At 56.1% G+C, this 12,574-nt stretch overlaps 2 protein-coding genes across 5 annotated transcripts; both read right to left on the reverse strand.

Moving 5' to 3' along the window:
- Positions 1–2,024: 2,024 nt before the first annotated feature.
- On the reverse strand, positions 2,025–6,285 carry BCL7B (BAF chromatin remodeling complex subunit BCL7B). Of its 3 annotated transcripts, none has more exons than XM_053961090.1 (6): positions 6,109–6,285; positions 5,719–5,794; positions 4,893–4,989; positions 3,731–3,901; positions 3,447–3,526; positions 2,025–3,053 (listed from the first exon to the last, which is right to left on the reverse strand). In XM_053961090.1, the coding sequence occupies exons 1-6, from the start codon at positions 6,198–6,200 to the stop codon at positions 2,961–2,963; spliced, it is 609 nt and encodes a 202-aa protein (XP_053817065.1). In that variant the 5' UTR covers positions 6,201–6,285; the 3' UTR covers positions 2,025–2,960. The 3 variants fall into 3 exon arrangements, with proteins under 3 accessions (XP_053817065.1, XP_053817064.1, XP_053817066.1); XM_053961089.1 differs by having other exon boundaries at positions 3,731–3,916; XM_053961091.1 differs by having other exon boundaries at positions 3,731–3,916; positions 6,141–6,254.
- A 501-nt stretch (positions 6,286–6,786) lies between these two features.
- Positions 6,787–12,573, reverse strand: TBL2 (transducin beta like 2). Of its 2 annotated transcripts, none has more exons than XM_053961087.1 (8): positions 12,519–12,573; positions 11,782–11,936; positions 11,571–11,695; positions 11,112–11,296; positions 10,333–10,484; positions 9,098–9,224; positions 8,324–8,476; positions 6,787–7,339 (listed from the first exon to the last, which is right to left on the reverse strand). In XM_053961087.1, exons 2-8 carry the CDS (start codon positions 11,909–11,911, stop codon positions 6,883–6,885), a joined length of 1,329 nt encoding a protein of 442 aa, XP_053817062.1. In that variant the 5' UTR covers positions 11,912–11,936; positions 12,519–12,573; the 3' UTR covers positions 6,787–6,882. The 2 variants fall into 2 exon arrangements, with proteins under 2 accessions (XP_053817062.1, XP_053817063.1); XM_053961088.1 differs by lacking the exon at positions 12,519–12,573 and adding an exon at positions 10,576–10,617 and having other exon boundaries at positions 11,782–11,994.
- Between the last annotated feature and the right edge of the window lies 1 nt (position 12,574).

A 12,574-nucleotide genomic window follows, 5' to 3' on the forward strand; every position in this document is an offset into this window, starting at 1 on the left:
ATATATTATTAAAAATACTTCATGACTATCACCAAATTCTTAGGATTCAAAATTGAACAGAATTGTTGGGAAAGCTCTCTGAGACCATGGAGTCCAACTTGTCCCATAGTAATGCCAAGGCCACCGCTAACACATGTCCCTCCCTGTATGCCACATCTATACATCTGTTAAATCCCTCCACAGATGGTGATTCCACCACTGGCCTGGGCAGCCTGTGCCAGAGCTGGACAACCCTTTCACTACAGAAACTTTTTGCTGATGTTCAACCTAAATCTCCCCTGAAAAAATTTGAGACTGTTTCCTGTGATAAATGGATGTGATTAATGCTAATAAAATTGTAATTATATCAATAATTTGGGAAAATAATAAGAAAAAATATATGTGATCGGTTATTAATAGAAGGAGGGTTCCCTTAGAGATGATTCTTGTGAGAAACTGGATATAGGATATAATGTTGGAATAAGAAGAATATCCAAAAGGAGAAACGGCCTTGCGGGGGAAAAACTCCCAACACATAATTGGCAGAAGTCAGGACCTGACTCCCAAACCAAAATTGGCACCAACTGAAGTTAAGACAACTCCCAGAGCAGGATCGACCTTGAGTATGAATAAAGTTGGGACCATTCCAGACAGGGAGTCTAAAATAGTGGTCTTATCTATGAAATAAATAAGGTTTAATTGGAACATAGTGCTTACTTATATAACACCAAGCTCAATGTGCATGCGCCACCTGCCAGGTTATCCAAAGGACATGTGAGGAAGACCTTCGGCCTTCCTCCAAGAAGACCCCTGAAGAGACCAGAAGACCCCATAGCAACAATGGGAGCATGTGCTGTGCAGTAGAATGACATAGATTTCAAGAATCGGAAATAGCAGGAAATTTATGGGAAACTATTAATGAATATGTATTATCATACAGTATATAAGTCGTGTTTGGATCCTTTTGCCTTTTGTACATGAGGCAGGATGGGAAGCCCTCCACATACCCCAGTCGATCAGTTTTTGCCTATGCTTTATCAGAAACACTGTCAAATTTCTTTTTGTAACTACTGAATTATATTTGATTGTATTATTTTATCTCAATTAAAACTGCTGCTAGATTTTAAGTTTGTGGTATATTAAATTAGACATATGGGACCTTATTCATAACATTCCCCTCACACCACTCTTTGTCTGTGGGAGCAGAGCCCAACCCTAACCTTACTTGCACCCTCCTGTCAGGGAGTTGTTCAGAGCAAGAAGTTCTCCCTTAAGCCTCCTTTTCTCCAGACTGAGTGTCCCCAGGTTCCTCAGCTGCTCCTTATCAAACATGCTCCAGGACCATTTCCCCAGTTCCGCTGCCTTTCACTGGACATGCAAAGAAGGGCACACACAAGGTATCCGGACCAAGAAAACTTGGGGAAAAAGGAAACATTAGAAAATGAAAGTGAAAATTAAACTCATTTATTGCAAGGGCAGTCAGGTCTCAGCGGGCTTGGTACGGAGGCCGCGGGTTAAACGATGGGAATTGCTTGGGCGCTCTGGCACTGGCCTGAAGTCACGTCCAAAACACATCCCCGCCTAGCGCAGCCGCGGCCAATTTATCCCGGCCCCCGCGGCCCCTGACGGCGAAGCGCCCCGTCCCGCGGGCAGAGTCCCTTGGGTGGGCGGGGGCGGCTGCGGAGCGGGCAGAGCCCCGGGGCCGGGCCGCGGTCGGAGCCGCTGCACGGGGCGGAGGGGCCGCCCCGGGCTCCTCTTCCCTCCCACCCGCCCCGAGCCGGCCCCGCCGGGCGCTGCAGCCGCTTCGTCTCGGGCTCGAGGCCCTCCCCCGCCCGCTCCGGACGGCGCCGGCCACCGGCAGGGAGGAAAGTGTGGAGAACGAGGACGGGGCGCTGACCGAACTTCCCGGGGAATCGGGATCCGGGCCGGCTCCGTGGGCGCGGCGGGCGGCGAGTGCTGGCACTGGGCCCCGTTTAGCAGAAGCTTCCTTTCCCTTCTCTTCCCGCACCGCCCCTCCCCACCCGACCGACATCGTGCTCTGCATCTGTATTTCAAACACTTTAATTTTAAAAATATTCTATTCAGTGCTAAAATAACTTTCCACTTCCACGCGCGGCCGTGCCTCCAGCTTCACCAGGCTCGATCACGGACTCGGCGGGACATGCAGTGGCAGCGGGGGGAGAGCGGGGCCGGGGGGGCAGCGGGTATTGGGGGGCGGCAGAGCCCTAGGGCGGGAGCGCTTCCCTGGGGCTCCAGCACCCTGCTGCTTCCTTCACCACCTCGGGGATAGCAGGTACCTAGGCCGGGGAAGGTCCTCCAGCACAGGGCAGCGGCTCGCCCTGCTCTGCCGGCTCCCGGGGGACTGCAGATTCCACCGGGCTGGAGTTGTGCCCCGAGGCAGAGCCGAGGCCGGTCAGTACCTGCCCTCCAGGAGGGGAAAGTGCTCCCCTCTCTCCCAGCATGAATGGCTTAAACTAGCAGGTTATTGCACAGCGTCCCAGTGGGTCCCTGACGGCTGCCCCTTCACTGCCCCCCACACCCACCGCCACCTGCTCCCACAACCAAGTGAACACATCACCCGGAACAGGTGGAAGGTGGCTCTCCTGTTCCCAGCACCCAGGGGAAGGGCGGGCAGGCAGGGGAGCCACAAGCAGGCAAACAGCATCTGCCAGTGTCCCAGGGACCATGGAGAGCAGGGAGCCCCATGGAGAACTACCCCCACACATGCAACCCACCCAGCGGAGACCCCCAGCTCTAGGGCAGGGAGCAGGGAGAGAAGGAGCCAATAAATAGAGGCAAATTTGCAGGTACTGGCAGCAGCCCCATCCATCGGGCAGGGCAGGGCAGGGTAGGGCAGGACGCACTTGATGCGAGTGGTGGGAGCCCCGACACTGGGGAAGGGGCAGGCTGGAGGGAAGCGCTGGTCCTGGTGGTGCCAGGCAGCTCTGCAAGGGGTTGGCGAAGGTGCCGGGCCAGGCAGGTTAGCTCTCCGAAGCTGTGTGGCACACAGAGTTCTGGTCAGCACAAAATCTCTTCAGAGGTGGCGCACTGGAGTCCTCCTCCTCTTCAGTTACCTGCAAGAGCCAGAGGTCACAGGCAGTGACACCAAGGTACGCACATCTAGATAAGGCTGTGTCACACCATGGGGACAGTCTGGGCTGTCACCTATGCACAGACCCCAGGGCACCAGGAATGGGAACCCACTCCAGCCCTGGAGCCTGCCAGAATCATAGTTTTCCCACACCCCTGTATTCCTTCCCTCACACTTCAACACTTGATCTGAACCACGGGATAAAGACCAAAGCTCAGGAAAACAGGAGATTCTGGAAGTTCCCAGGGGGCATTTTGGGACTGCAGAGCAAGTCCATCCACCAAGATGCTTCTGCTACAAGAAGCAGCAACAATGATCAAAGGGCTAATCTGGATCCATGCACATTTAGAGATGGCTTCAATCCCCCTTCCCTTACCTGAGTCTCAAGGGGGACTGGCTCTTCCTTTGTAAGAGTGGGAGGCTCATCTGCCACTTCTGAGGAAGGCAGGGAGGGCTCTGGGGAGAACAGATGGGTCAACAAAAATGCAGACCCAGCACCAGCTCAGTGCTGAGCCAGGACAGAACGCCTAGCTACAGAAGTCCCCAGTGCCCTGACAGTTTCCAGCAGTGTCAAGGCCACCCACCAGATCACCAACAGCCCTGGAGTGGCCTTTCCTGAGCCCACCCATCTGCCTCCTTTCTTCTTGGTCCAGCACCCACCTTCCAGGGTCTCCTGCCCCAGGGTAGGAGGCTGCGAGTCATCCGTGCGGAAGTCAGACGTGTGGGCAGGACTCATGGACTCACTCTGCTGAGGACTGGGGCTGGAGTTGGGGCTGCTGTCCACCTTGAGCTGATATACATCAGACAGGGAGCTCTGGTTGCTGTTCTCATCTGCAGAAACAGCACCTGGTGAAGAAGAGCACCTTGACACACGGGCACAGGCAGCCCAGGGCAGCACTGCAAGCTAGGGTCTTGCTGAGATGGCAGAGCATGCTCAGAGAGTTCAACAGGAGATTCACTGTTCCCCATCAGCCTAAGGGCTGTCAGACACAGGACTGAGTCCTCCAGAACACAGTGGGAATCATATACATAACTGGCCATGGGAGAGGGAACGTTCCTGCCCTGGGAATGAGAATGAGCACTGCCAAATCCCACATTTTGCATTTTGGGAGGGCCCTGGGCATCCAAGGGCAGGAATCTCCTGCTGTGTATTATGGCTTTGTTCCTCCTCTGTGAAGCAACACAAGGATTAATGCTCAGCACCTGTCTCCCAGTGAGGAAGCAGGCCTGACACACACCTTGCCAAACTGCAGAGCTGCAACATAACCCCGCCGCATCTCCTGGAAGTGCCAGCAAACTCCTGATTTTCCTTAGCCACACACAGAGCAGGGGCTGGGCAGATGTGTACATTCTACTTCAGCAGTGAGTCTGGCACTGCCGGAGCCTCTCCTGGCTGCACCACTGCCTAGACCAAGAGCAAGGCCAGGGACAGCCTTTGCCCCTTCACCCTAAGGTCCATGGAAATAACTGTTGGAAAAGCAAGCTTGGCTGCAGGGGCTACTGGCCTCTCCCCAGCAGAGAATGGAAAGGGGGGATCAGGAAACCCTACTCCTCCAGCTGGCTGTGAAGCTTCCCACAGAAGATACCAGAAACAGCCTATTAAGACACTCTAAGAGCAAAAATGAACAGTTTAGACAGAAACAATCCAGAAGTGGATCACCCCAACACCACAGCCCAACTTCATAGCTCTCTACTCCACGCCGGTGCTCAGAGGCAAGCACTGCTCTTCCCCATACAAGCAGCACACAGAAGCAGCAATGTCCCAGCTGCTGTACAGCCTTGGAGTCTTTCCCCACATTGAAGGGAGCTCAGCCAGACCCACCTTGGAACTCCAGAAGGAGGGAGGAGTTGGCAGAGGTGTCAGCTGGGAAGCCATTGGGTTCTCGGGCCGTGCTGCTACTCGATTTGGATTTCTCTTTCTTGAGGAGAGAAAGAAAAGCACAAATACAATGTCAGAGAAACACATGCTGCTCCAGAGAAGCCATTCCCCTTTCTGTCTCCAGAAGCCCAGAGGGATCTGCTCAAGCCAGCCTTTTCACTTGCCTTTGGGGGCACATTCCTAAGTGAGGGGCAAAACTCAGTCTATGAAGGGACTGGGAATCAGGAAAGAGAGGAGGAGCTGACACCCATCTAGGAAGACACTGAGTAAAGCAAATCCTTGGAGGAGTCAAGCACAGAGTCTTAAGGGAAGCAGGAGGGGGCTCAAGGGAGCTCAGGGGGCTCGACAGTTCAGGGGAGGCTCAGGTGGGCTGAAGGGGCTCGTTGGGGCTGGGGGGGGGCAAGAAGGCTTGACAGGGGCTTATGGGGCTTCAGAAGGGACTCGGTGGAGTTCAGGGTCAGCTTGGGGAGGGATTAGGGGCTTGGGGGCGCTCGGGGGATCTCGACAGGACAGGAGGGGCTCGGTGGGGCCTCAAAGGTGCTCAGCAGGGCTGGGAGGGCTCAGCGGGGCCTCAGGTGCTGGCTTGGGGAGGGCTCAGGGGTCGACTTGGAGGGGACTCAGGTGGGTTTGATGGCTCGGAGGTGGCTCAGGGGGCTTCGGTGGTCGGTAGGGCTGGCTTGGGGAGGCTCAGAGCTCAGCTTAAGTTGTTAAGGGAGCTAGGCTGGCTGTGGGCGGTGGCTGCCGGCTCGTCTCCACGCGCGGTACCCACCTCCTTACTGTCCGCCACTGGTACCCACTTGAATATCCGCAGGGACGTGTCACCCACCGTCACCCACTTCTTCTCCCTGCGAGACACAACGCTGACGGGCCGGACCGGGCCTGAGGCACCATGGCAACAAACCCCGCCATCCCGCCGCGTTCCGGTTGGCCCAGAGGAGCGCCCGTTCAGCACCGCGCAGCACTGCCCCCGCCCCCCGCACTGTGATTGGCTGGACTAACCGCCCATCACAGGCGTTTCTGTCCCCGGCCCGATCCCATTGGCTATCGCCCCCCCGCCCGCACCCGCTGGTTGGGCGCGCAGTCCCGAGTCGCACCCCGCGGTGCGGTGATTGGCTGCGCGCGGGCGGCGCGGCCCTCCCCCCCGCGGGCCCGCCCTCACCATCTGCGGACGCGCTCGATGGCTGCCATCACCTTCTTGATGTCATCCTTGGCGCGGCTGCGGGTCTCGGCCCGCACCGAGCGCCCCGACATGGCGTGCGCAGCCCCGCAGCACCGGTTCCGCCGCACCCGCCGGCGCACCCGGCCCCGCGCACGCGCCCTGCGTGGCCCGCCCGCGCGCTGCGCGTTCTGCGTCACCACGCCCGACACGCCCCGGCTGCTGCGCCTGCGCAGACGCACACGCCATACAGTGGGCACGGAAACGAGGCGCAGGTGCGGCGACGGTGCATCGCCATCTTCCTTTGGGCCAGGTCCCGCTGCACACCACCGTTAGATCACCCTGAGATCTCGGGCCAGGGGAATGGGGCCACGCTAAGTCCGCTGCACCGTTACACCACCGCCCCGTTCCCTACAGCAGAATCCCTACCGTTTTGTATCAACATTGAGCTTTGGCAGCTCTCTTGAAAAAAAAAAAAACAAACAACTAACCAAAAAAACTACCTCAACTCCACACAACTCCCGTTTCTAAGCTCAGGCAAACTCATAGGCATTGCCTTAGCAAATCAATTCCATGGGATACTAATGATCTAAGCCCTGGGGGAAAAACAACACAGGAGTGTGACACTGGGAGATGCCACTGTCCCCAGCCCTGTCCCACCATCACAGAGCACGCAAGGAAGAACCCGGGCACTCTTTTATTATTGCTGTTCACAGTTATTAAAAAAAAACAACATCCCCAAGGCAGAGCGCAGTTGCCTCCTGCTGTACAGGTAGCTTAGTACTTCTTGCCATAGATAGCAGCCAATGCTTTGCGAGCACTGGAGATCTGCTGCTCCAGCCTCTCCTGTGTGGCTTTGTTCCCAGTTTTTTTCAGCATGGCCTCCATCTCCTCCACCACGGCACGGTGCCCAGCAGTGTTGTGGAAGACACGGATAGCGCGGTCCCCACAGGACACGACATAACGGCCGGTGGTGTCAAACGCAAGGTCTGTGATACAGTGGCTGTGCACGCCAAGAAAACGCTCCTCCTCCTCGCCGCGCCGTGTGTTGTACACCACAATGTCTGTGCTGCCCGCCACAGCGACCGTGCGGCTGTCAGGGGACAGGGCAATGCGGCATGGCTCCAGAACTGCACACTGCCCTGTCAGGAGCAGATATGGGTCCTGCTGCTTCTTGTACTCCACATCTGTGTCCCAGAACTTCCATGTGCCATCCTTTGACACGGTTGCCATCCTGCAGCCAAAAGAGAGCACAGTGAGTGCATGGAAAAAGGGCGGCACCTCTTGCTCTGCCCTGCCCATGAACCAGGAATCCTCTGTGGAGAGAGATCTCTTGGGAAGGGTGAGTCTATACACAGATACAATCTGTGTTCTCTTTCCAAAACAAAAGAACCTACTACTACACCAGGCTGCTCCAAGCCTCTTCCAACACAGCCTTGAACACTTCCAGGGATGGGGCAGCCACATCTTCTCTGGGCAACCTGTGCCAGGGCCTCACCACCCTCACAACCAAGGCTTTCTTCCTAATATCCCACCTAACCCACTCTCTGTCGGTCTGAAACCGTTCCCAGGGGAATGGTTTATCTTGTCACTCCAGGCCCCTGTAAATAGTCTTTCTCCCATCTTTCTTGTCAGTTCCCTTCAGGTCCTAGAAAGCCACAATTACATAACCTGAAGCCTTCTATTTTCTAGGCTGAGCAATTCCACTTCTCTCCTCCATTCCTCATACCAGAGCTGCTCCATCCCTCTGATCATGTTGGTGTCTCCTCTAGACTGACTCCAGCAGCTCCATGTCCTTCCTGTGCTGAGACCCCAGAGGTGGAGGCAGCTCTGCAAGTGGGGTCTCACCTGAGTGAGCAGAGGGGCAGAATTCCTCTCCCCCTTGTTACCCACGCACTGTGGGATAAACCCAGCGGAGTTTCTGGGCTGGGTCATGTCCATCTCTCACCCACAAGCACTCCCAGGCTGCTCTCAGTCTGTTCATCCCCAGCCTGGATTGATACCGGGGGTTGCCCTGATCCAGGTGCAGCATCAGCACTTGGTCTTGTTAAACCACATGAGATTCCTATGAGCAGGGAATACACAGGTGGCACAAGCCAGATTTGGCTCCCCAGGGCAGTGTTTTACCCCCCACAGCTCAGTGGTGCAGCTGGTGAACCCTGGAAGAGATGAGCTTACATGTCCTTAGGGTAACTCAGAGCAGGTAACACACACATACCTCCTTGAGTCGTTGGAGAATGAAAAGGATTGTACACCAGCAGTGTGGCCTTTCAACTCAAAAGCCCTGGTCACCTCCCTGAAGTCTCCATTCTTATTAAAATACACCTCCCACACCTTCACATCGGGGGTAAAGCCACAGGATGCCACAAACCTGTGTGAAGAAACAGAAACAGAGACACAGGTTGCCTCTTACAGAGAACCTGAGCAAGGCAGGGCCACAGCTCTGCAAACATGTCCTGACTCCTGCACTCAAGCTGAATTTCCACTTTTCCCTGAAACCTGGCTGGTAAAGGGAACACTAAGGAAGGGCACCAGAACAACTCAGGAATGAGAAGCTCTTCGGTCAAAGTAGAAGAGCTAAATGCTTTTGATCCCCAAACTCCTCACGCCAGGAGCAAGGCAAATCAACCTAAAGCAGCAAGTGATTTTCCCGATAAACAGATTTCCCAGAAATAAAATCTTTATTTTTATAATTAACCTTTAAGAGGTCACAGACAAAATGCTGTTTTCTTTGCAGAGGCCGTTTGCTCTGTCCCACCCCTGCTACCTGAGGCTAAAGCTGTTCTCAGATTACCAGAACAGCAGTGCTGAGGCAGGATAGCCACACAAGAGTGCCTGACCCCACATCAGATCCATCTCGTGGGGGGACAAAATACCTTTTTAAACTGTGGAACCCTCAGAAAATTGCATTACAATAACAATTAACTGCTAATAGTCTGAACTGATGCCATCCTGTGCGAAGGAGCAGCCTGGAATCCTGCCTATCACTCACCTCCCACAGGGTGACACTGCGGCATAGGCATTGTTCATCTGGTTGGTGTTAATGCTGGCCAGGACTTCGCCCTTTAGGCTCCAGATCAGGATGGTGGTGTCACTGGAAGCTGTCATGATAAACTTTCCTGGGGAAAAAAAGGCAAAGATCAGGAAAGCCCTGAGACCTAACACTGCCACAGACTCAATGAAGCCCCAGGATAACCTCTCCCTGCAACTGGAGAAAACCACCAGCAGCACCAAAATCCAAGGAGTGTCAGTCTCCTAGGACAGAGTAAAGAGCAGTATCAGAAGACTCAGCTCTTGGTTATGCCTCAGTACTCCCTTGGCTCCCAAGCAGGCAGCAGGCAGCAGGCACAGAGCCCATGTGTGCCCTGTACTCAGGACCCTGAGCCCCACAAGCAGAGCTGGGAGCCCCATGTGCAGCCCCACCGGGCTGTGCCACAAACAGGAACAAACACTCCACCTGACCTGCATGCCCAAAATCAGCTTGAGGATAAGCACCTTTCAAGCTGTGGATTGCAGGCAAGCAACTGAATCCCAGTCACAACACCACGATCCATGATTGCTGGTTGTGCCCATGCTGGACTCCTGCTTGTTCCCATTTCCCCTTTGCCGCCTCAGCCCAGGCAGGGAGTTGCCTGTTTACCTTCCAGCTACTTGTTGCAAATTTAAGTTTTCACTTTCACAGCTCCAGTCTCAGTTAATATTTTCCCTGCTCCCCTATTACAGAGGTGAACTCACATCCACCTGCTTCCAACTGCCACTGGCACATACCTGACACATTAATCCATCAAGCCGTCACCACTAAAATGTAATTTCCACCCACCCACCCACACCTCTGTTCTAGATGATCCCAGAAGTTCAAGATAGACCATATTAACTCACTAGAGAGATTTCTGACTGGTTAAAGAGAGACTGGCAGCCCAGAGAACAGCGATCCTCTCAATATTGAGACCAGACCTCTTTGCAACAGCATCCCTGAAAACATAAATTAAGAAACTGTGCATAGCGGGGAGCTGGTTACAGGGATATTATTGGTGTGAAAACACCACCTTTTGGTTCAGTTGGTAGCAAATTAAGTAAAAAAAAAACCAAAAAAACAAATAGACTACAGAGTTCAGTACTAGTGCTGTACACAGCCCTGAGAATGCCAAAAACTCCAACACTTTGAATCCAGCAGCTACACAAGGAAATCAAAGCTGATCTGGAGAGGTGAGCAGCTCATTTCCATACCTGTCTCTGCAATCCCTATGTTAATGACAGGAGCCTTGTGCTTCTTTGGGAAGTCCCCAGAAGTCGCAGTGAAGGTGAAGCTGCCATCATCCTTCTTGGTCATCTTGTAGACACGAATAGTCTCAGCATTGGCCAACCAGACAATGAAAGCCCTGTGGAGGGACAGGCTGTGAGCCCCAGCTCAGCCCAGGTCACTCAGGGGCACCTGGGAAGAGGGATATGCTGCCAAGTAAAAATATTTACAAGGGCACCAAGTTCTCTCCCTGTGTTGGTTCAACTGCAACACTGAATGAAAAAGAATGAAATTTATTATCCACAGCAGGAAACAAGATCCCTTCCTCTCTTTCTAAAAGAGACCACTTCAAAAAGCCAAAACACATTCTTCCACCAACTTTCCCACCCAGCAAGACCTCCCCTAACCACCGGAGAGACTCAGCAGCACATTCCAGCTGCAGAGTCAGCTGGCAGTGACCTCAACAGATACCTTTCATGGGGGCAGCAAGCTGGGCACAGGGATATTTGCCCTGAAAACCACATTAACCCACCAGGAGCTGGACTAGATGATCTCCAGAGGTCCCCTCCATCTCGAACTACTGTGATTCTGTGATTAAGTGCCAGCTGCTCTCAGGAAAGGCCATGGATCAGTGATACTGTGATGACCCAGTGAGAGATGCTGCCTCCACCCATCCCAGAGCAACACCACTGATCCCACCACAGCTTGGCTGTGAGACTGGCGGCTCTGCAGGACATCGCAGTGCCAGTACAAGGTCCGGCTGTACCGTGAGTCAGGGCTGAGGCGGACGAGCTCGGCGTGGTCCAGACCTATGTTGGTGCGCAGGCAGCGGTGCTCCCGCCCTGCCAGGTCCCGGGTGCTCCACAGCCGCACCGTGCGGTCTTCAGAGCATGACGCCAGGTACTTGCCGTTGCTGCTGAAGTCCAGGCAGGTGACCGGGCTGCTGTGGCCCTGCAGACAGAGAGTGGTCACGGAGGACGCGGGGGGGATGGGAAGGAGCAGTAGGACACCAGCACCTGGCGGGGGGGAAGAGGGACACCGGCACAAGCGGGACACCAGCATCGAGAGGGACACCTGCACCGACCCCGGCAGGACAATGGCACCGGGGGGGGGGGGGGGGGGGAGAGGGGCACCGGCGGGACACCAATATCGAGGGGGACACCGATGCCGAGGAGCACACTGGCATCAGCACCGGGAAGGCGCCGGCCCCGTGCACACGCGGTACCTTGAGGGCAGCCACCAGTAGCCGGTGTGCGAAGTTGTGCTGGTGCGGCTTCTCCCTGCGAGCCCTCACCGCCAGCTTCGCCTTCCGCGGCTCCTCCGGCCTGGCGTGCCCGTTCGCCCTGGCTCCTGCGGGAGCGGAGGGGTCGGTGGGTACGGTTCAGCTACGCTCCGCTCCGCGCTGCCCGGTGCCCCACTGTCCCCACGGTACTCACCGTCCTGCGGGGCAGTGGGGGTCTCCCGCGGAGCAGAGCGGTACAGCGCGACCGCCAGAAGCAGGACAAGGATGAGGACGATGAGGGCGCCTGGTAGCCCCGAGCCGCCGAGCGCTGCCGCCACCTCCATATTCCCGCCGCCGCGTCAGCGGCCGCTACCGGGGGGGGGGGGGGGATTTCCGTGTGCGTATACGCGGCCCCGGTAATACGCGGAGGGCGGCCCCTGGCGGTGGTACTGCACCCCTCGCCCCGGCCGTCGCCCATTCAGCAGCGGATATCCCTGACCCCCTCCTAGGCCCTGTTCTCAGCCCCTGCCTCCCACAAAGCCCCGTAACCCCCCCCCCCCCACAGACCCTCTTCTAACACACTCCCCCAGCACCTGAGCACCTCAGTCCATGCCTTCCACGAAGCCCGGACTCCTCTCATCCTACCCCCAGCTTCTACGTGCCCCCCCCCCCCCCCCCCCCGGTCCCTGCCCTCATGCTCCCCAACCCCGGCTTCCCTCCAGTCCCTGCTCCCCAAGCCCCGGCCATCACCCCCCGCCTGCTCTTACCTTAACCCCGGCCCCTGCCCCCGCCAGCCCCTGCCCGCACCTCCCTTCACCACCCCTCCCCCCCGCCAGCCCCGGACCATCCCCCCCACAGCCTCTTCCTTCACTTGCCCCCAGCCTCGGTTTCCCTCATCCCTCAGCCCCTGGCCCCCCTCCCAGTCGCGGCTTTCACCCCTTCCGGTATCACCCCACTCAGGTCTCGGCCGTGCCCAAAGCGGCCCCGGGGCTGAAGAGCCACGCGGA

Source organism: Vidua chalybeata, chromosome 20 (genome assembly GCF_026979565.1).
Source record: "Vidua chalybeata isolate OUT-0048 chromosome 20, bVidCha1 merged haplotype, whole genome shotgun sequence".
NCBI classification, from domain to species: Eukaryota; Metazoa; Chordata; class Aves; order Passeriformes; family Viduidae; genus Vidua; species Vidua chalybeata.